Source organism: Trematomus bernacchii, unplaced genomic scaffold (assembly GCF_902827165.1).
Source record: "Trematomus bernacchii unplaced genomic scaffold, fTreBer1.1, whole genome shotgun sequence".
NCBI classification, from domain to species: Eukaryota; Metazoa; Chordata; class Actinopteri; order Perciformes; family Nototheniidae; genus Trematomus; species Trematomus bernacchii.
The window spans coordinates 8,882,847-8,903,878 of record NW_022988097.1 but is presented as its reverse complement, the minus strand read 5'-3'; the positions used below and the strand labels follow the sequence as shown (position 1 = coordinate 8,903,878).

The 21,032-nt window shown below is 42.2% G+C and overlaps 2 protein-coding genes across 2 annotated transcripts; both read left to right on the top strand.

Annotated features, from left to right (window-relative positions):
* Positions 1–327: 327 nt before the first annotated feature.
* On the top strand, positions 328–3,730 carry kctd12b (potassium channel tetramerisation domain containing 12b). Its single transcript, XM_034121289.1, has one exon. It carries the CDS (start codon positions 994–996, stop codon positions 1,843–1,845), a length of 852 nt encoding a protein of 283 aa, XP_033977180.1. The 5' UTR covers positions 328–993; the 3' UTR covers positions 1,846–3,730.
* Positions 3,731–12,471: 8,741 nt separating this feature from the next.
* LOC117475148 (vegetative cell wall protein gp1-like) lies at positions 12,472–19,410 on the top strand. Its single transcript, XM_034121290.1, has 2 exons — positions 12,472–12,653; positions 18,401–19,410. The coding sequence occupies exons 1-2, from the start codon at positions 12,569–12,571 to the stop codon at positions 18,964–18,966; spliced, it is 651 nt and encodes a 216-aa protein (XP_033977181.1). The 5' UTR covers positions 12,472–12,568; the 3' UTR covers positions 18,967–19,410.
* Positions 19,411–21,032: the final 1,622 nt, after the last annotated feature.

Below are 21,032 nucleotides of genomic sequence, written 5' to 3'. Positions count from 1 at the left end.
AAAAAAATATAAAGAAATAAAGAAATAAATATAAAGAAAATAGTGATAAAAACAAAAGGTAACATTTCAAGTAAAATATTTATCAAATACACATTGGTATTTGGTATTGGTTTTGATTGTCTTCTAATTTTTAATGTTTTTAACAGTGGTGTCATATTGTTGTAATTCTAAGTAAAAAAATGGGCACTATTTCTTATTGTGAATGTGAAATGTTCACACATTTAAATGAGTAGGATATTTTGTGTCACAGCAGAGGCGCGTCACCACATGTGGGCGTGGCTACCGGAGTGAATAACGCTGTATCCTCCTTTACGTTGCAGCAGAGTACCGTCTGACACGAGAGAGGAGCAGAGGGCCTGAACAGCTGAGATCTTTTTATGAGTGTTCCTCACCTCACACTACTTTGGCACCATCCTCTTCATCGCGTGGCTCTTCATCTGCGGGACACCCACAGAAATCACCAACTATGGAATCTTGCCTAATTGAAGTTGGGCCACCTGATCCTGTGTGCGCCAGGACAACCGAGCGAAATTAGAGCAAAAGAGATCGTTATGGACAATTGTGCAACTCGTGCATTTCCTGCTCGTAAAACGGGTGTCAGAAGCGGAATTTCAATCTCTGTTTACCACATCTATTTGCGCGTAAAGGACAACACGGCTCCATTCAGCGCTACCTGAAATACGCTGCACTATGTTTTAGGAATAGTGGTAGAAAGCTGTAGTTAGAATAGAGCGTGTGCTTGTGAGACTGCTTTGTTTCTGCAAGCTCTTATGTGAGAGTAGCCACCAGCTTTTATTGCGCACATTCCCATTGTGCTCTGCAGATTAGCCGCTCCGTTGGTGGATCCACCGCAGCAGGACCTGAAGCTTTGACAGGCGTCAGCAGACACTGTGAAGGGTCCCACTGAAAACCCTTTTTCATCTCCTGTCATTTGAACTTTCACCACAACTGAAACTGTTTTTTAAAGCTGCACCCGTGAGACAGGAGTAAGCCATGGCTCTACCAGATGGAGGTATATCTGGTGAGGAGGTCCCCTTCCCAGAGATTATAGAGCTAAATGTTGGCGGCCAGGTGTACATAACCCGCTATTCTACCCTCACAAGTGTGCCAGACTCTCTGCTATGGGAGATGTTCAGTCGAAAGTCGGTCAAAGGACTGGCCAGAGACACCAAGGGCCGCTTCTTTGTGGACCGTGATGGTTTCCTGTTCCGGTACATCCTGGACTTCATGCGGGACCAGCAGCTGGTTCTTCCGGATCACTTCCCGGAGCGGGGGCGTCTGCAGAGGGAGGCCGAGTTCTTCAACCTGCCAGAGCTCGTCAAGCTGCTGGCGCCCAAAATCAGCAAGCAGAACTCCCTTGGTGAAGAGGGGTGTCAGAGCGACCCAGAGGACTCCTCACCTGGGATTGAAATGACCCGTAACCTGGGCTCCCTGGGGGGGGCTGGTGCTGCCTGTGCCAGCCTGGTGCCCAGCGCCCTGGATGGAAAACGGTCCGGGTTCATCACTATTGGCTACCGAGGCTCATACACACTGGGCCGCGACAGCCACACCGATGCCAAATTCCGACGGGTGGCAAGGATCATGGTATGTGGAAAGACCTCTCTGGCCAAAGAGGTGTTTGGGGAGACCCTGAACGAGAGCCGTGACCCTGACCGCCCCCCAGAGCGATACACATCCCGCTACTATCTCAAGTTCACCTTCCTGGAGCAGGCCTTCGACAAGCTGGCCGACGTAGGCTTCCACATGGTGGCCTGTAACTCCACAGGAACCTGCGCCTTCGCCCATGAGCAGACGGACGACAAGATCTGGACCAGCTACACTGAATATGTGTTCTTCCGTGAGTGAGACTACCGGCATTGTTCCCCTGGTCCCCCCCATCCTGTCTCCAAGTGCCCCCCCCCTCCTCCTCCAGCCTCCAGGCATCCTGTCCTCCTCTCTCTGATGGATCCTGCACCACTAGATGTACCGTAGATGTTGTGCCCCTCCATCTCTCTCTGCAGCCTCCTCCTATGAACACTTCCCAGCTGCTACTCTGACTCTTCATACCGTCTCTGCAGGTTGAATCTGCAGTGCCCCCCCCCTCCCCCCCCCTCAACTTCCCAAAAAGTCATTCCCCTCATCCTCAGGTCCAGCTTTTGCCCTTGCTTAAACCGCGTAGTCCCCGGTCCTCAACCTCAGCAACCCCCAAGCCTTTCCTGCAGAGACTGATACCTTCTATGTACTTTTACCCTTTTGTACTCTATATGTTGCATCTGCCTTGGTGAAGCACAATACGGTATCCAAGAGCTAATTTTGTTAAATAAGCGCCCCTGGTGTGTCTATATGACTATTAAAGCAGTCATAAGGGCAAATGGTAGGCAAAGGGCTTCAAAGAGTGGCCCTGATGTACACTGCTACTTTTCCTGCTTACTCGAGCAGATCGGACTCGCTCCTGCTCCTCTGAACTAAATTACCAAATAATTGGACATCTTATCAGCCTTGTGGGACAAGAGCAGCCCAAGCACAAGAAATGAGTGTAACAAAAATCTAATTTCCCTAAGTTTTTATTAAATGTGTCCACCATGTGGTTGGGAACGTGCCATATAGTAGTTGAACTGTTCTGTTGTTGTTATGAATGAATGAGCTTATGATAATATCGCCACAAGGACAGATAGGAGACAAGAAAGCTTTGAACTTTTTATTTTGAAAGGAAGAAGTGGGTGTGTGGAGTTTCCTTCTCAAAAATATGATTGTTCTGGCAAGTGATCAAGCACAAGGCTTTGATAAACAACGATGAAAGCCGTATCTCATAGATGGGAAGAAAAAAGATTGCCAGATGAGGTGCGTGTATTGATTGTGAAATGGAGCTTTCAGTATTTTAATCATCCACACTGGGAGGGCCGATGAGATGAAAGTGTTACATCACTCACAGCCCACAGCTCATGTTGTCGCTCATTGTTCTTCTTTGACCTCTCTTTGCTCAATAACATAATTTAAGAGCATTTATGAAGTGAAGCAATTCTTTGGACAGGCTTATACCAGGACTACATGTTGTTTAAAAAATAGATACATGTGGTAGTCACCTTAGCGGATCAAGTTTTGAGTGTTCTGTCAACAATCATGTTATTCTTAATACTCAGTTTGGTATTAGTTTAAGAGGTTGCATATTTGATGAGAGTTTTACTGAAATTGAATACACTCAACAAAGGGCAGGATTACTGTAGCCAGCCAAGCCCCAATGTTTCACTTCTGTAGCAAGGGCATTGTGAGGGCAGATTAGAGCCAGCTGGGATAACTTTAGTTATGACAAGTGAAGAAATACGATTGTTTCCAGATACAGCCTCAGGACAGGTCTGCACATCATATACCTCAGACTAAACACACAAACTGAAGGCACTTAAGATGCGGCTGATGACAAAGTTAGGAAAATATAACAAATGTAGTTGCTGTAACCAGATCATGAAATATAGGTTGAATTTTGAGTTGACAAGCAGCCATTGATCAGTGATATGCAGGATTTTTCCTGAGCTATGTTGTAGTATTGGCAGTACGTCTGACAGTGACTATAAATGTATTCTAAAATGTCTAGAAACCGCCATGTTGTGTTTCAGTGTGATGAAGTGCTGTTGACAACTGAGTCAATATGTTAGACTTGCTGCAGTGTGTCGCTGCTGGAATAGACAACACTGAAATTAAAAGTGTTCAGCCAAAAGGAACATTTATCTGTCAAATAAAAGTTGTTTTCTTTCTAGTTGGGTTGTACTTTCATTCATGATTGAATGCTTTCTCAGCACTGAGTGACATTTAGTTCAGAACTTCCCCACATTACTGCAGTTTAAATGTGTCAATCCAGACTCAATCCAAGTTAATCAATTTACATGTTCATCTTACCATTTCGCAGTCAAGGAAATGTCCATGGATAGAAACTGTTTATTAAATGTTCAACACTCTCCCCTCAGGCACCATCTCCCTTCCACCATCTGTTTTCCAATTTTCCCCCCTATTTTTCTTCTCAGCCGGGTCTTTCAATGAGCAGTTGACCAGAAAACAGAGCCAGGATAGAAATTAGGACATGCATAGATACCAGCCTCTTTTAAAACAGCTCACAAAATCCATATTTTGCTTCAAGTAATTGACCCAATTCCAGTACAAATCCAGAAAAGTGAAATACCATAGTTGCATACAAAGACTACACATTTATATTATCTGTTAATGAAAAAGCTTCATTCTTTTATGGAGCACACCCACAGACAGAGAAGAGGCACTCAAACAACAACCAGGGTCATGTTTGTGTAGGTGAGGCTGTCCTATGAGTCCGTTTTTTACGAAGAGCTTATCACATGCTGATTACCTTAGTATAAGACCTCTAAACCTGATCTCAGTCTGGCCTAGATAAAAGCATAGCTGATGAGCTTCACAAAAACTATTGAAAAATGTATGTTGCAGCCTTCCCGGAATGATGTCTTTTTTGTTGCGGTCGGGAATGCATGATGAGTCCTGAGAGTCGATACGTGTGCCTGCAGTGTGTCTTCAACTAACAGAAACCTTCCCTTTAGTCTCTGTCCTGCAGCACACACACGAGAGCACCAAGGTCAGTCATTAGCACAAGCACGGAGAGACATGCTTCATGTGTGAAATTTCAGGCATCAGTGTCATTCTTTACCTCCATGAGTAGCCTTGAGACTCGACATTCAACAGTAAATGTGTGAGAAGTGTTGACACTCCGACATTGAGCAGCAGCAGCGCCCACAAGCCGAGCTGAGATGAAATGCTGCTCGTTTTTTGATTTCTTCTTGTTTTAGAGCTCGGTTGTGAAACTTGTCACTCAAAAGTGAAGTCCACCAAACAAAAAGCAAGTTATAGTTGTGTCACTATAGTAGTATGCCTGTTCTATGCAGCGTTACACAATAAAGATATTTTAACATTAAATATTCTGTCTTTTGGAAAAAAATCGATTTAGCAAATTGCATGATTTGCTCACCACACATCAACTTAATGAAATCATGTATTTAGTTTTATTTATACCCTTGTGTTCCTACCACACAGTTTGACTTTAATACCATTTCTAAGTGAGCGAGCACAATTCATTATTTAACTCTTCTTGCCATACAAGGCAAAAAGACAATTTGCCCTGAGAGAACAAGACTGTTCTCTGTACCTCGAGGAAGTGATTTGACCCATGCTGTATTCCTGTGGTGCCATTGTCACTGCAGCCTTGGCCCGATCCGCTTTCCTCTCTTAGAATGATCCACTTGTCTTGTTGCCAGCTGGGTCATCACTTCCCCTATTCGGAGAAAGAAAATAAGAGAGAGGAGAAGGAACGGATGTACGTTAGGAATAAAGGGATTGGAAAAATGGGGCAAGGAAGCAGAGAGACAGTAAGACAGATAACCTGGAAGGAGCTAGATGAGAATCTGAGAGTATTTAACCGGGGAAGGATTTGGTGTTCCCATCTTATCTCTGTTCCTGAGCAGCATGAAATGTCCTGTTATTGGAAGAGGTGCGAGACCGTCCCTGACAAACAAAGCCCTCACTGGGCCGTGCTGTAATGGGTTCCTCTGCCGCCTGTCCTCTCTGTCAACACTCACAGGGAGATTCAGTTACACCGGACAGATCCACAGAATCACTCAGTACGGTCGGGATTAATATTGATTCATAGTACGATTACATGAAAGAAACACGATTTTCTTTCACATATTTACAGGAAACACGAGCTGTGACTATTAACAGCCCTGCTTCCCAGACTGCATCTTCTTTTATGAATACAAAACAAGTGACAGAGGTGACAACAGCACCACGATGAGTCATTTTCTCAACATCTGAGCGTGTGCTATCATGCTGCTGTTTCTGCTCATTCAGCTGCAACCGTCTGTGGATCTGCGCTATAGTTTGTGTCTTCTCAGCCTTGATGCCTTGATCACTTTTAGATCTGTGTGCCAGCATGATTTGGCTCTGTTTTCTTTTTTTGTCCTGGTGTTTGTGCTTACGTGGATGTTTTGGCGGACAGGCTGGATGAGTGTTTTGGCGTCTGTGTTGGGTCGGTATGGGGGCCACGTGGGGGCAATGAACTAGGTGCACTCCCTGTGTCACACATTTGCTGAGCAGGCAGTTGTCCACACACGCACGCACGCACGCACGCACGCACGCACGCAAGCACGCACGCACGCACGCACGCACACACACACACACACACACACACACACACACACACACACACACTCCTCCTTCCCCAGTAAATCTGTGTCACACACCCAGAGGTAATTTTAGTGTATTAACAAAGAAATGACAGATGTATGCTGTTGATGAAGACGACAACATCATAATTGCTGTTCTGTGTTGTAATGGGTGTAATCCTCCTCCCCCAGGGGTAATGCAAGAACACATTTTAGATGGGGTGAAGTGTAAAAAAAAAGAAAGACAATGTACACTGAGTGGGACAGCTGTAAATTGTGTTTCGTTTCGTTGCAGAAAATCACATATGAACATATATTCAGGGTCTCAAATGTCTATATTTTTATACCCCACTCAGCGGAAATGCTGCAAGATGATGACTAATGACTCGGAGCTGTGAGGTTTTTGGATCTAATTGGCTGCCTGCTTTTCACTCTTCTTTGTGATCAGTTGAGAAGGCATTAGCAAACAAACAAGCCATTTGCTTCCCTAGCGCTCTCCTGACAGCAATAAACAGGAGAAGTCCACGCTTGTATAGAAAAGCACCATTGCTGCTAATTACCTGGGAGTCGCCGGGCCAATAGGAGCATGTAATGGGCGACCGGAGAGAGAGAGCCGCAGCCTGAGGCCTACCACCGCTTTCTCCATTAAGATGTTACATACTTGTGTGTGTGCATGGTACGTGAAGAGCTTTGCAAGCTTTGTGTTAATTTGCACATGTACAAGTACGTGAGCTTAGAGCCCTGTTGTGTTTTTGTTTATCCTTGACGACACCGCGGCTCGCCTACGCTGCCATGTAAGCCCACATGCTCACAGTACAGTAGCACTGGCTCGGGGCATCTTTCTCTCATTGTGTGATGGGTTATTTATAGTGAGCAAGGCACGGAGTCAGATGTGTACCGTCACTGCACTGCTCTATCCTCCAGCATGGGTACACTCCTCCTCCTCCTCCTCCTCCTCCTCCTTCTCACACACCTCTGCTGCAGAGAAAAACAAAACATATTGGCCCGCAAACTCTATCATGCAAGGTCAGGTAGATGCCATACCCAAGGGGGGAGACAGGCGGAGGAGGGAGTTAACAAGGGACACGATCTAGCAGCTGAGACGGAGCAGATTAGGTCACTATGGTGCAAAGCACTGCAGCTTTTGAACTGTGACTATATCTCTCAAGCAAGTGGTAGGATGCAAAATAAAAGCAACACAAAGGAGAATCCAAGAGGCAAAGTTCTTCATAGACAGAACCACAGCGACTGTTAGAAATGTGAGGAAGAGGAGCAGTTCAAATAGGGTACAAATACCAGATTTGGGGAAGCGAGGTGGAAGTGGTGCAATAACCGAACAAACAGTTGGACTTCCTGTTGCTAGACTCAGCTGCAACGGACATTTTAAAGGATGTAAACGGTTAGATCAAATGTTTTAAGGTTGAAAAATCACACATTTATAATAGATTTTGGTTCTTTGTGAGCCAAATTGTAAATTATTTATTATTTACAATCCAGGATTTTTAAACCTGGTGTTTTTCTGCTTGTTGTTTGAAGGGTTGTTATTTCACCCCCTCCTCTTTATAATGGTTTTTAATATATTTTAAAGCTGTTTTTATCTCTGTTTTTATTTGATGAGGGATACATTCCCTACGATTTGGCAATTAGCGTTGGTACATTGATGGGTTTACTTTATGTTTTTTTGTATTAAAATATTGAACCTTATAACTCGTTGCTTTTATGTATTTGTGCCCAGGGACAAATTGTCTCTTAATCTGTTTCGAACTGATACAAAACTTGTTCTCTTTGCAAATGAATGTCTCATGAAGGCAAATTACTTCAATATGACACATTTTTATTGCATGCCATCAATCACTATTAGTAGGAAAACAATATTTTTTTGCATGTTAAACTTTGTATCCATAATTTCGGAATGATACGTTTTTTATAGATTAGTTATAAATGATAGTAACATTGTAACCGGTACACTCTATCTTCTGTGGTGTTAACAGCTTGAAAGAGCGGTGAGCAGTAAGTGTGTCTGCTGATCAGACGAGTCTTGTTCTAAGCAGTGAGTTGTAAATGTGTCTGTCAGCGCTGTTGCTTGGACGGGATTCACCTCAGCCATCTGGACACTTGGGCCCTAATCTGCCTCTCTAATGATCAGTAATCTGGACAGGCAGGCTGTCCTTGGTCCTGCAGTCCTGTAGAGGGACGGACCCTGGCTGAAACCCGGCAGGAGAGGAGAGGCATGTGTCAGGGGGGCTGCAGCTCTGCAGGGGCTGAGGGGTGCCAGGAGGGACTTTCGGCTTTAGGGTGCTTAGGCAGGCAGCAGCTCAGGGTGTTTAAAGCAGGGGAAGATAAAGAGGAGGCACGTGGAACCGGCGAATCAGCAGGACACTTGGATTGAACGTATGCAATTTGTGCTAGTCTGCACATCAAAGACTTTTCAACACCCCAAAGAATGAAAAAAAACCTTTTCAGCTGGTTATTTATTAATTACTTAGTTTCTTACTTCTCTTTCCCATTTTCTATCCTCAAACCTCCTTCTTTGGATTTTCTTACTCGACAGCATCTCCCCGGTCTCCGGCTGTTTATGTCACTCATTTCCTCTACATTATGTAGATTGACAGATTTATAATTGCTTAGAGACTTGCGAGTACTCCGGTGATGTTGTTATGGACGACCGTGCCTGCAGAAGAATACAGTGTTGCCATGTCTGATTACGCCAGCGTTTTCTCTGATGGCAATCAGAGAGAAAAGACAATGAATGAGAAGACAGTAGGTGGTGAGGCCGACCCTATCATTAGGCTCCTTACTGATCATTTCACACAGCAGATGTTGGATCTCTTAGCTGTATGTGAGGTCATTAGAGAATAAAACATGCAGTAATTGCCACAACTATGTAGCATGATCTCCCTTTAGAGCAGCAGGAGAGAGCCATATGTAACACTTCACACTCAGGATAAAAGGGTCCTCTAAGCCAGAGAGAAATTACTATGCATTTGTGTTGCTCCGGCTCCTGCACATCATTGTGGTGTTACCATGGAGATGAGGATGTCCTCTTGTTTGCCAGTCTCCCCATCCCCAGGTCACAACACCTGTGAGTGGCCACAGTGAATTTTAAAAAGTACCCATGCTGAATGACCTGCTCCTAGAAAAGAAGTAGATACAACTGTTTCTTTAACAGGTTTATCCTACATTACTATAGATTGTCAAACTGATTTATTTTACCTTACACTATTTATGTAAAAACACTGATCCTTTGAAAGGGCCCATCATTTGTAAAATAAAGACTTCAATATCTCAGGAAATACATACATTTGCTTTCTTTCTGAGAGTTTTCTGGGAGAACATTGATACAACTCTCTTGCTTGTGCATTTAATATTCAGCACAACGACTGTAAACAGCTAGCTCTATGGTCGCACTCACCGGGCGACCGACATTAACTACAGGAAGTTCATATGACCTGAGCTGAGTAAAAGGCTGTGTTCAGAAAGACCTACTGACATACTTTGTATATTAAATATGATGTCAAATTGAGTTCATGGTGCGTTCCCATGCACTGCATATGTGTATTTTGTGGATGTGAGAAGTACGCTCCAATGTGTGATCAGTTTATCCAAATAAAGCCTGTGTTTTATTTGCTGTTGCGTTTTAGGAGACATAGGGGGGAGCTGATGGCTGGATGATGCTGGCTGTTTTTCTTGAGTATACTTAAAGGTAGGGTAGGTAAGTTTGAGAAACCGGCTCGAGTGCGCTAGAATTTGAAAATACACAGCCGGAAAAAATCTGCCACTTCCTAACAGAGCCCCTCCTCCAACACACACGAACACGCACATGACCAATGAGGGCACGAGATAAGTTTGTGCACAGATGGAAGGCTGACAGGCAGGTAGGCCATCCAGTTATTTTAGCCGGGCCGGCTTTTTACAGTACTACGGCTTCCACAGATGACATTTTTTTATGGATTTTTTGTCAAAGCACTTAAGATATTCATTGCTATCGGGATGTTAAGAGCATTCCATGGAATATAACAAAAAGTGTATCTCGAGCCGGCTTCTCAAACTTACCTACCCCACCTTTAAGTGTGAAAAGTCTGTTGATAATGGCATACTTTACATTAGTAAATTACATTAATATGCAATTTTGAACACAGCCCTGAGCATCACAACATTTAGAATTACACTAAAAAGTGATGCACATGGGTGACATATCATGGTTGTCCTCCCACATGATTTAAACAGAGTAACATTGGAAGTGTCCGACCACACAAACGGTTTTAGTGTTCTTTCACACAGATACAATCTAATTACGGGTACAAACATTGTCATTTTGCACCATATTAGGACATGGGACACAATCACCGCACATATCTAAGAGTTATATCTTATTTGGTAGTGGCAATTTTCCCAGAAAAGGACACAAGATAAAGCAAACACCAAGATATATCAGCAAACATTTTTTTTTATTCCAGTTTGACTTAAATATGAATGAACTGCTGCTTGTTTACATCAGGTTTTGATGATTATTCTATCTTCCACCTTTAATGTGGTGTCTATTCCAAATCTTGTCATGATTTCCTTTAGTCACACTACAAACATACAGTGTGCTTGGTGTAAAGCATTAAGATTCAGGTGGGGTGAACTAACAACATTATACACCGTAGAGGAGACAATTTGTGACGGAGAGGTGCTAAACCCTGGCAACAGTGACACATTAGAGTTGCTATTAGCAGTAATGATGGCAACGCAGGGATGTGTCACACTGAACAGATGGGAGAGACTGGGAGAGAGAGGCAGAGCGGCAGAGAGGGATGTGTGAGAAAGTGCTTTGGCTTTTTGCATATATCCCTGGAGAAGTGGCCCGGGGAAAGGGGTTGAGTGCTCTCTTTCGCTGTTCTCCTCCATAAGGCTTAGTGTTGGAGGAAAGCATGGAGCCCATCCCCCAGTGGATTATTCCTTCAACAGTGCTAAGCCCCCGTACTCCCACGTCCGGGCGGCCCTCAAACACATGTATTCATTATGAGAGACATTGAATGCACCGAACACAAACACACAGTGGTGAACATGTTCCTGCAGACCCCTCCTTCCCCCACATCTTCTTTCTTTCACTCGTCTTTATTTGTCCTTCTTTTCAAATGCCAGTACATGCCTTGAATATAACACACAAACACAAACACACACATCTGCCCGCACACACACAAACAAACAAACAAACAAACAAACAAACAAACATGTAAACCCCCTCACCTACATCCACAGTATGCACACATGGGCTAATGCATGCATGCACAAACACACACACACACACACACACACACACACACACACACACACACACACACACACACACACACACACACACACACACACACACACACACACACACACACACACACACTCTAGTATTCAGGTATTCAAGCAGCTAAGGCAGTAGGAGAATATGCTGTGCCGCCTCCGTTTGACACAAGCAGCTTTTCCTGTTATATAAGGCGAGTTACCGTGACGATGAGCCTTGTTAAAGGAGAGTGCGCAGGGCCTTTTGCGTCTTTGTATGTCTGTACATTTGTGTGCGGATGTTTGGGTTGTGGGTGGCATATTGTGCCAGCATATCTCTGCATGAGCATGTATGTGAGGCTGGGGGAGAGATTAGCAGTTCTTATGTATTTGCATAAATGTACTGCATGTGGCCGCTTCACAGTGACAGTGAGCATGTGTGACTGTAAGACGATGCAGTGCATGAGCAGTGTACATGTAGGATTGTCATTACAGTAACTTGGTGTAAGACTATGTCCAAACTCAAGTGGGTAAATTAAAAAACGTTTAGGTTTTTTTTCTTTCCACAGGGCATTTTCTGGTTGTATTCTGAAAGTTTAGCATCCACTTTGAAATACCAAAACAACAAGAAAAGGCTCTGATCTCTTCTTTTTGGCTTTTGCAGAACTGAAGCTTTGCAGTATTTCCTCCAGAGGTTTTTTTAAATGTTTACTTGCTTGAAGAAATGAAAGAAGCCTACATTTTTTTAAATCAATGACATGACAAGAAAAGCATAACCACATAACCAGCACACCTTACATTCAGATTTTGGATGTTTTGCCAATCAACACGAAAGATGCAATTTTGAATGAGTAGAGAAATAGAAGGCTATTTTCGCGCATATAAGATACATTTTTCTGTGATGTATCTGCTTTAGTCTGGACATGGGCTATGTTTGCTGTGATTTCCTCATCTAATCAGTGAAAGTCAATGAAAGAGAGAGAGAGAAAAAAAGGGCGTTTGTAAAGAGAGGAAGCAATTTGAAATGGTTGATGGGTTTTCAAATACCAAGAGGTGCAGAATGTGCATGTGCCACTCCAACTATTCTGAGAAGTCGCACCACAGAAACCTGCTCTGTCCTCACAGAGATGAGATGAAAAATCAACATACCGTGAAAAATGGCTTGTCAAGCTTCAGTAAGGAGGTTTTACGCCATCCCTTCTGCCACAGTCTCCCGCTACGATAATGTAAACACAGGCAAAGGTAAAAGGAAATTCTGAAATTAAATCAAAACATCCTTCACTCTCTTTATCTCTCATTCCCTTTCCTCTCCTGCTGAACTCCGCTTATTTGTGTTTGCATAATGCTCCTACACGCTCTTGTGCCAGCATGTGTTTACTTTTGTTCTCTAGGAGGCGAAAACTGAAAGCTCAAAGCTGAAGTGCTTGTTTCTGTGCCAGGCGCACAACACTGACACACTTTGATAAGGCAAACCAAAAAAAGTGAATTTCTGAGCGAAGTTCCATTGTTGGTTAAGACCGTAGTTCAAACAGACCAGCTACCTGAGTATATGAATATTCAATGTACCCTTCACTTAGCTTTGCACCAATATAGGGAAGGAGGAAAACAGATCTGACTGTAGTAATAATTACCAGCAACTTTAAAGCTTACAAACTAAACTATATATTATATAACCAAGAAAACATTTCTTTTTGAGCAGAGTAACATGCTAGCACCATTTTTAGCAACTGTGCAGTGTCTATTGATTGTCGTCACAGTGACAACAACACTGCAGGCAGTTACTGTGACCGGCTGTTCAGTGAGGAAATAGTTTAATTGTTAACACACAACCAGGCTTCCTGTTTCCTACTCCTTCCAGTTTTATGCTAAGCTAGTATTTTTTTAAATCTTTTTTTCCTTCTAATTTGTTATTCTTTTCTAAATAACACACTGTTATTTACTCAACAATAACACACAATTATCCTTGTTTTTATTTATTTGGTTAATTCTATAACATCGGGCTTTTTTGCCGGAAACAGACGTAGGCGATACACCCCCACTGAACTGATTATCCAAGATCCTCAGCTATGGTTGAAGCTCGGTGATTGGATGTTTTAGCCGCAATGCACGTTGGGATATGGTGTTTATGCGATGTGAAATCTGAAAACATTTTTTTTAAAAGTAATACTTTATTCCGAGTGTGCTCACTTTTCTCTATGGAAGTCATCACATAGCGGCATTGTAATACACGGTTCGGCTGCATTAAATATTACACATCTGCCGTAGTTATTTATTTATAGAGCCCTGATGAGAAGACTTCTAGACAAACTGGAAGAACTGCCACCGAAACTGAATACGTGACGTGGATCATAAATATATCAGCAATTAAATAACATCTTCAATTTCTCTTCACACAATACGTCTCCTTGCAGTATCAATACTAATTCGGCTGACTGTTATATTTGATCCAATTGGTAGATAGGTAGCAGTGCACAACTGATTGACAGGGACTTGGAGTTTTTAAAGATATTATTGATTTTCTTTGAATTAAAGAATGTAAATACTGAGTTGAGAGAATAGTCAGGGGTTTTGGCTGCTGGGAGACACATCTATGGAATCAGAATTGCAATAGCTTACCATTAAATGACGGATATACCTTTCTGTCTGTGATGTTTTACAAATCAGATATTAATGTGTAGAAGTAAAACATGTCAAATAATATAGCAATATCCTGTAAAATGATGTGAAAACATGAATAAAACTACACATCTTCAGATGTTATACATACATAAGTGTCCTACACTAATAATACAAAGTATAATTTGTTGTGTTAACACTTTAAACTTCAAAGTGTTTTAACCCGCACCGCCTAGTGGTTAAAGCACGTTATTGAATTATTTTGTTGAATATGTTATATTTGATGAAAAAAATATTAAGAGTACATACAAAATAGGGGGAAAGTAGAAGGTCAATGATAGAAATATAGAATATGAAATATCAAGAAGATACTGTAAGTGATCTCTACAATAAAACAGTTTGGTGTCGGATGTACAAAGATATTAACAGGAGGATGTGCAAAACAGAAAAACGAATTAACCTTTATTTAAACATTAAAGAATACTTTAGGTTAAGGTCTTCTTTTAAATAAGAAAAAAGCTTTGGGGTATCTACAGATAAATATTAAGCCTGACAAAGTACTTAACGTCTAATATATTGCTTTCCTGCAATGTTAACTATATGTTGAAGCACTTATTTTAACTGATATTATACATATGAATTATACTCTTATGTATGTAGATAGTATAAGAAATGTGCAGAATATGACAGTTTAATGGTGGAGTTATACACACATATTGATAGATGTCTTGTAATGCACTGTTGAGGAACCTGCGACCCAAGTTTTTCATCATTGCATAACTACACCGTAGCTGTGTATAATATGTCAATAAACCTTAGAAATCTTGAAAGGGATGTGCCGGCTGGCTTCAGACGAGGCAAGCTAGCTGAACAGCTAGCTCTGCCGGAGAACTGTGGGTCCGCGCCGATTGCTAGCAGCCTAGCAACAGAGAACCACAAACCAACAGCTAGCTCTGTCTGCTCCACTATCAACACTGTTACACAAAAATGTTTCAAACAGTGAATCAAGCCAAAATAGTGTGGGATCCTCGGTGCAAGCCAAAGGGACTATTCAGTGGACATTTAAATTTCCGCAGCATTTGCAATAAACATGAACAGTTAGAACATCTCCTCCTTGAGTCCAATATTGACTGTTTGGGAATATCAGAATCTTGTCTAAAACAGTCTTCACCATCCACTATTGTATCTATGTCAGGATATAATGTGTTTAGGAAGGACACACTGAAGGGAAAAGGAGGGGGTGTGTTGCTTTATGTGAGGAATACCATTATTTGTAGGGAGATTGTTCTTCCAGCTAATGTTGAGTTTGATTGTGTTGGTGTGGAAATCACACTTTCTGAGGAAATGTCCCTCACCATGATTTGCCTATATCGACAACCCACCGCTAAGGTGGATTTCTATGATCAGGTAAAACTCTTGCTGAATTCCTGTGACTCCAACAAAGAGCTAATCATTTTAGGAGACTTTAACATAAACTGGAATGACAAACAAAATAGAAAGAACTTACAACGGATCACGGATAAATACAACTTAATACAACTAATGGATCAACCGACTAGAATAACTAAAACCTCCAAGACTATGACAGATTTATTATTTACTAACAAAGCTGACAGAATAGTTAAAACCTACAACTTCCTGACTGGTCTTTCTGACCATAATTTCATTCTTTTTAACAGGAAACTCACAAAAAAAAGGTTCATGGCCACACCTAAAACCCTTGCCTTGGGTTCTCGCTTCATCCCCAAAAATCTGCAACAACGTGTTATGGATGCAGTGAAAATGATTGATTGGGGGGACACTCTGTCCTCTGAAGATATTGGTGAAAACAGTGATCTGCTAATATCTAAAATTAATGATACAATGTCTTCCTTCTCAAGGAGAGGGTGCCTTAGGGATAGGAAGGAACATCATCTTCCCTGGCTGAATCTACAATGCAGGAATCTCATGAAATCTAGAGACCAACTATTAAAGCAGAGCTTGAAATCCGGACTATCCACTGACAGACAGAAATTCACTCATGCTCGTAACAAGGTAACACAAACAATAAGACAGGCCAAAGCGAACTTCTTCATCAATATAATTGAAGGTGCGAAAGGTAACGGTAAAAAAGTTTGGCAAATCTATTAGGTAAACAAACAAATAAATAAACTATTAGGTAAACATACAAAACAGGAAAATAATGTTCTGGAATTAAAAATCAATGATGCCCTGATAAAAGACCCTGCTGTATTGGCCAACTCTCTCAATGAGTATTTCATAAATAGTGCTCTGGATATTACAAAGCTCTTCCCGCCATCTGAGGTCTCACCTAGCCCGATTGTGGTACACACCCCGTTTTTGACCTGGAGGAAATCACAGAGGTGGAGGTAAAAAATATAATCTCAGGGTTAAGAGGTTCTAAGGCTAGGGATGCAGATGATTTAGACACCAACTTCATAAAGACACATATTGACGGTCTAATAATACTAATTACCATGCTAGTGAATCAATCTATCAGCACAAGGGAGGTTCCATCATCCTGGAAGGTGGCCACGGTGACACCGATCTTTAAATCTGGGGATAAGGCCACCCTGTTGGGGTTCCACAAGGTTCCATTCTTGGACCATTACTGTTTTCTCTGTACATTAATGACTAGCCTAATGTATGTCCTGAGTTGAATGTGCAAATGTATGCCGATGATGCGGTCATCTTTGTACATGGCAAAACCACTGAAATGATCTCATCTTGTCTCTCTAATGCTTTGGACAAGGTTCAACACTGGCTGAACAACATTTGCTTACAGTTAAATGTAAAAAAAACAGTATGCATGATGTTCAGTAAACGACCAGTCAAAATGGAAGGATCCAATATGTTTTTAAACGGAGCAGAATTAGAACTAGTCCCCCACTTTAAGCATCTTGGAGTCATATTGGACTCAAACTTGACTTTTAAGAAACATATTAAGAAAGTATCCAATACCATTAAATTCAACTTGCAACATTTTAAACAAATTAGACCTTTCTTAACAATGCTGCAAAGTCATACCTCCACTGTATGATTCTATCCCACATTGAATACTGTTTCACAAACTGGTCGTTTGCTTGTGCCACAAACCTGAAACCCATAGAACAGCTGTACAAGAGAGCTATCAAGGTGTTTGACAGAAAGCCTAATTCATACCACCACTGTACCATCCTTGAAAAACACAATTTCTTGAGTTTGGACAATTTTAAGTCTTTTAAAAGTATGTGTTTTTTTTATAAATGTTTACATGGACTGCCCCCCCCCCCCCTCCCTTAGGGGAATTCATCCACAAAAAGCACACTGGACGCTGCACTAGGTCAGAAACCAGAGGAGACTGTGAGGTCCACCACAGACGGACCACTTTCAGTCAAAATGTCCTCTCCATTAAAGGCAGCTCATTGTGGAATAGCCTCCCAACTGAGTTACAGGATTGTCCCACTCTCAATAGTTTTAAAAGACAACTAAAAGAATGGTTAAGAAACAAACAAACGTGCAATCACCGCTAAATGCACTTTAATACAGGGGCATCTCCTCTTGCACTTGATGTAGCACTTTTATCTTCTCTTGTACTTTACATGTCGTAGCTGCTACATTGTACTGCCTTGTGGCTTGTATGCTGCTCATGCTCTTTCTGCATATCATGTATTTATTTTGCTATGTATATAAATGTCATGTTCTTAAATGTTGTATGTGAGGGACTACGGATGGAAACTAGCTCAAAGCTAAAATCCGGCATGTTTACGTTTTTAAAGCATTATTTGTTTTAAATGTTCATCAATGTGCACTGTCCCTCTTCAAATAAACGATTAAATTAAATTAAACAAATAAATAAAAACCAGGATAATTGTGTGTTATTGTTGAGCAAATAACAGTGTGTTATTTAGAAAAGAATAACAAATTAGAAGGAAAAAAAGATTTAAAAAATACAGATTTCAGTATTCTGAGGCTCTGAGCCCCATTTATTTTCCTCAAGGACGGCAAAAAAAAGTCAGACATTATACGATTTAAAATAAAAACAGTAATCGTGGCTTGATATGGAGTAAGAACATGTTTTTATGAACCCCACAGCTTCCGGTCTTCCAAGACCGACCGGACAAAAAGACGTGGTGCAGGCACGAAACATACTACCAATAGAAATACATTGCTTTTAAAATCGTTCTGTGTGACACGAAAAAAAGGGGAAAATCGTGTTGGTGAACACGAATCAATAGATTAAATGTTGTGACACGAAATGCCGTGAGACTGGGTTGGATATTCTCATGTAGATCTCTTCAAGAAATTTCTTTTTTTTCAAAAAGACGTGTTATTGTTACTTGAAAATGAAAAATTCATACAAATTAATCTGTTATTCTCTCTTCCTGCTGCAGGTGGTTCATCAGTTAGTTCCAAGAAGACGACCTTTGACCCCTCAGCTCTCTCCGAAGCGGCGACCTCTAAACCTGATCCCACCCAATCTGCCACAGCGGAGCCCAGCAGCACTGCCTGGACCACAAGCCTTCCAGAAAAAAGGGGCATCCTAACTCTGGACTTACGAAACCCTCAGCCCCCGGGCCCAGCCCCTCCTCTGACCCCTCCTCTTCCTCCTCCTCCTCCTCCTCTAGACAGCCCCGACCTTTCACCTCTGCCACCTCCCTTCCTGTCTTCACCTCTGCTCTCATCCAAACCTTTTTCTACCTCCCGTCCCTCAACACTGCCTCCAGCTGAGAGCCCCCCCCATCCCGTCAACCTTAACCTAAAGACCCTGCCACGGCTCTCCATCAGGGAGAACGGTGGCCCCCCGCCGGCGATGGATGAAGAGGAGGACGAGAGGAAGATGCTGGAGGACGATCTGAAGAGATGCATCGATGACTTCAAGAAGATCCGCTTGCCCAGACAGTTCCCGGATCGCAAGAGGCACTGGCAGAGTGACTTGCTCAAGAAGTACAACGCATAGTGCTGCAGCAACAACAAACTTGACGAAGATTTTATAACAATGTTGTGAGCGGTGGACTCAAGATTTACATTCCTTTTGCTCCGAAAGTTTACTCAAACCTTTAAATGTATTAGCTTTTGCATGACAACAGAAGTGAATTGTCTGATTAAGTTTAGTGCTTAGACTGAGCTCGAACACATACACCATTAAACAGTGACATTTGTCTTTTCCCATCATAGAAAGCAACATCCCTATAGAAATGTGTAGTCACACATCTTTGTTTCACACAGCCATTTGGAGAACCTTTTTATTTATGCTCACTCAAAGAATGGTATGTAATGTCTGTAATTAGAGAAGTCTGCCCTGCTCTCTCTACTGTATCCACTGATCAAGCAGCTGGAAAATGTAAGCTAAGTGTGAAATGCATTTTAGGCTGTTGACCTTGCTGATGCAAAATAAAAGAAAGAAGTGAAACCCCTTGTGCTAATCTTCTAAAATATCTCACCTCATCAATATTAACCGTACAGCTTCAAAGACGTTCTTCTCCTCTCTGCCTGCAATTCAAAAGCTGTGCAGTTTGGTTCATTTTGTGATTACATTATCTTCAAACCAGCATGGAAAGATTGTAGAGGGAACGCGATGTGCCGGAGTGTGTAATTACAGACGACCAGCATGTGGAATAATAATGACAATAATGACTACATGAGCCAGCGCACATGTAGTCATTTGTTCCTCTATCTACTCTGCACAAAATGCAGTTCATGCAGCATCACTAATGGAACACCAGGTGTGTGTATGTGTGTTGGTTCTAGTCCTCATTAGGGTATATATAGAATAAGTCACAATTAAATAAAACATTGCCGTTTCCCTCCAGAGAGCAACACATATGATACAGACCTTTTGACTTATTGAATGCAGCCTTAAATACTATTATATTGTGTGGATTCTGTTCATTTTATTTTCTCTGTTTAATTTAACCTGAGCTACCAAAGTCAAATCTGCTGCTCTGCCTGCTGAACGCCCACAGCGTCTCTGGTTGGACGTCCTAATTATGTTGTCTTTTCTTTTTAGAGCTTTCCATCAGCACTCTGCCTTCGGCTTGATGCAGCTGCCCTCCGTGTCAATGGGGTTAACATTGAGGTTAAAACATATAATCCCAAAGTGTTGGCTGACAGCGAAGTGTTATCTCATTAAACATCAGGCAAATAGAATAGTTTTATCAAGCACTCTAACCACTAAGAAGCAATATAGATATCCCCGTGCCCTGGGAAGAGGATTAACAACAGATTAGGGTTTGTCACAGTCCCAAAGAGTGTCTAAACAGCAGGCGTCTCCTCATACAAACGGCACTATAGCAACAATTTAATACTGTCCAGTCAGGCTTTGCTGAAACATTTCACACCGTCATCTCTCCATCGTCTCCAACTGGCTGGCGATTGCGGAGAAATCCATAGAAAAGATTCTTCTTCACAGCTCATTAGAGAGTATTGTCTCATCAGCTACTTTTCTCATATTTCTCATCTTTCAGCATGGGCTTGGACAGAGACGGAGCGCTGGCCGGGCTCCCGGGCTCGGAGGAGTTTCGTCAGAGCGTCTGAGTCAGGCTGCATGTAGAGGATTGGAACAACAAGTCTTCCCGACTTAAAATTCCTGTTTACTCTGGCAGAGACTGCGCAGTCTGCTGTGATGGAGTTGTGTCAGACAAAACACTCACCTCTGTCCAAAACCAGTCCTTAGCCGCGTTCACACCGGAGTACTTTTCACCGTACTTTTCGCGTTTAGTTCCGTTAGTACCCCTTATGTCGCGTTCACACCAAAAAGAGCACTGAATCTCGGGAACTTTTACCCCCATTTTTAGTGCCTGCTGAGAGATGGTACTTTCCTGGGGGAAAAAAGTGCCCCAGTTCTGATTGGCTGGGCGAATTGCAAACCACGCCCCGTACAACTCTGAAATGTTTTGTAGAGCCGCCATTTTATTATCCTGGCATTAGCATTATTAGCATTAGCATTCGCCCAGTGCACAAACGCAGAGAGACTAACTTATGGCAACACAAAATAAAACATGGGAGCGGTGGAGATGAGGAGGT

Excerpts from the sequence above, each read along its gene's own strand:
- LOC117475148 (XM_034121290.1), top strand. The coding sequence starts at position 12,569 with ATGGCTTGTCAAGCTTCAGTAAGGAGGTTTTACGCCATCCCTTCTGCC. Across the intron at positions 12,654-18,400 it reads TAATGTAAACACAGGCAAAG|GTGGTTCATCAGTTAGTTCC; the intron begins GTAAAAGGAAAT and ends TTCCTGCTGCAG.
- kctd12b (XM_034121289.1), top strand. The coding sequence starts at position 994 with ATGGCTCTACCAGATGGAGGTATATCTGGTGAGGAGGTCCCCTTCCCA.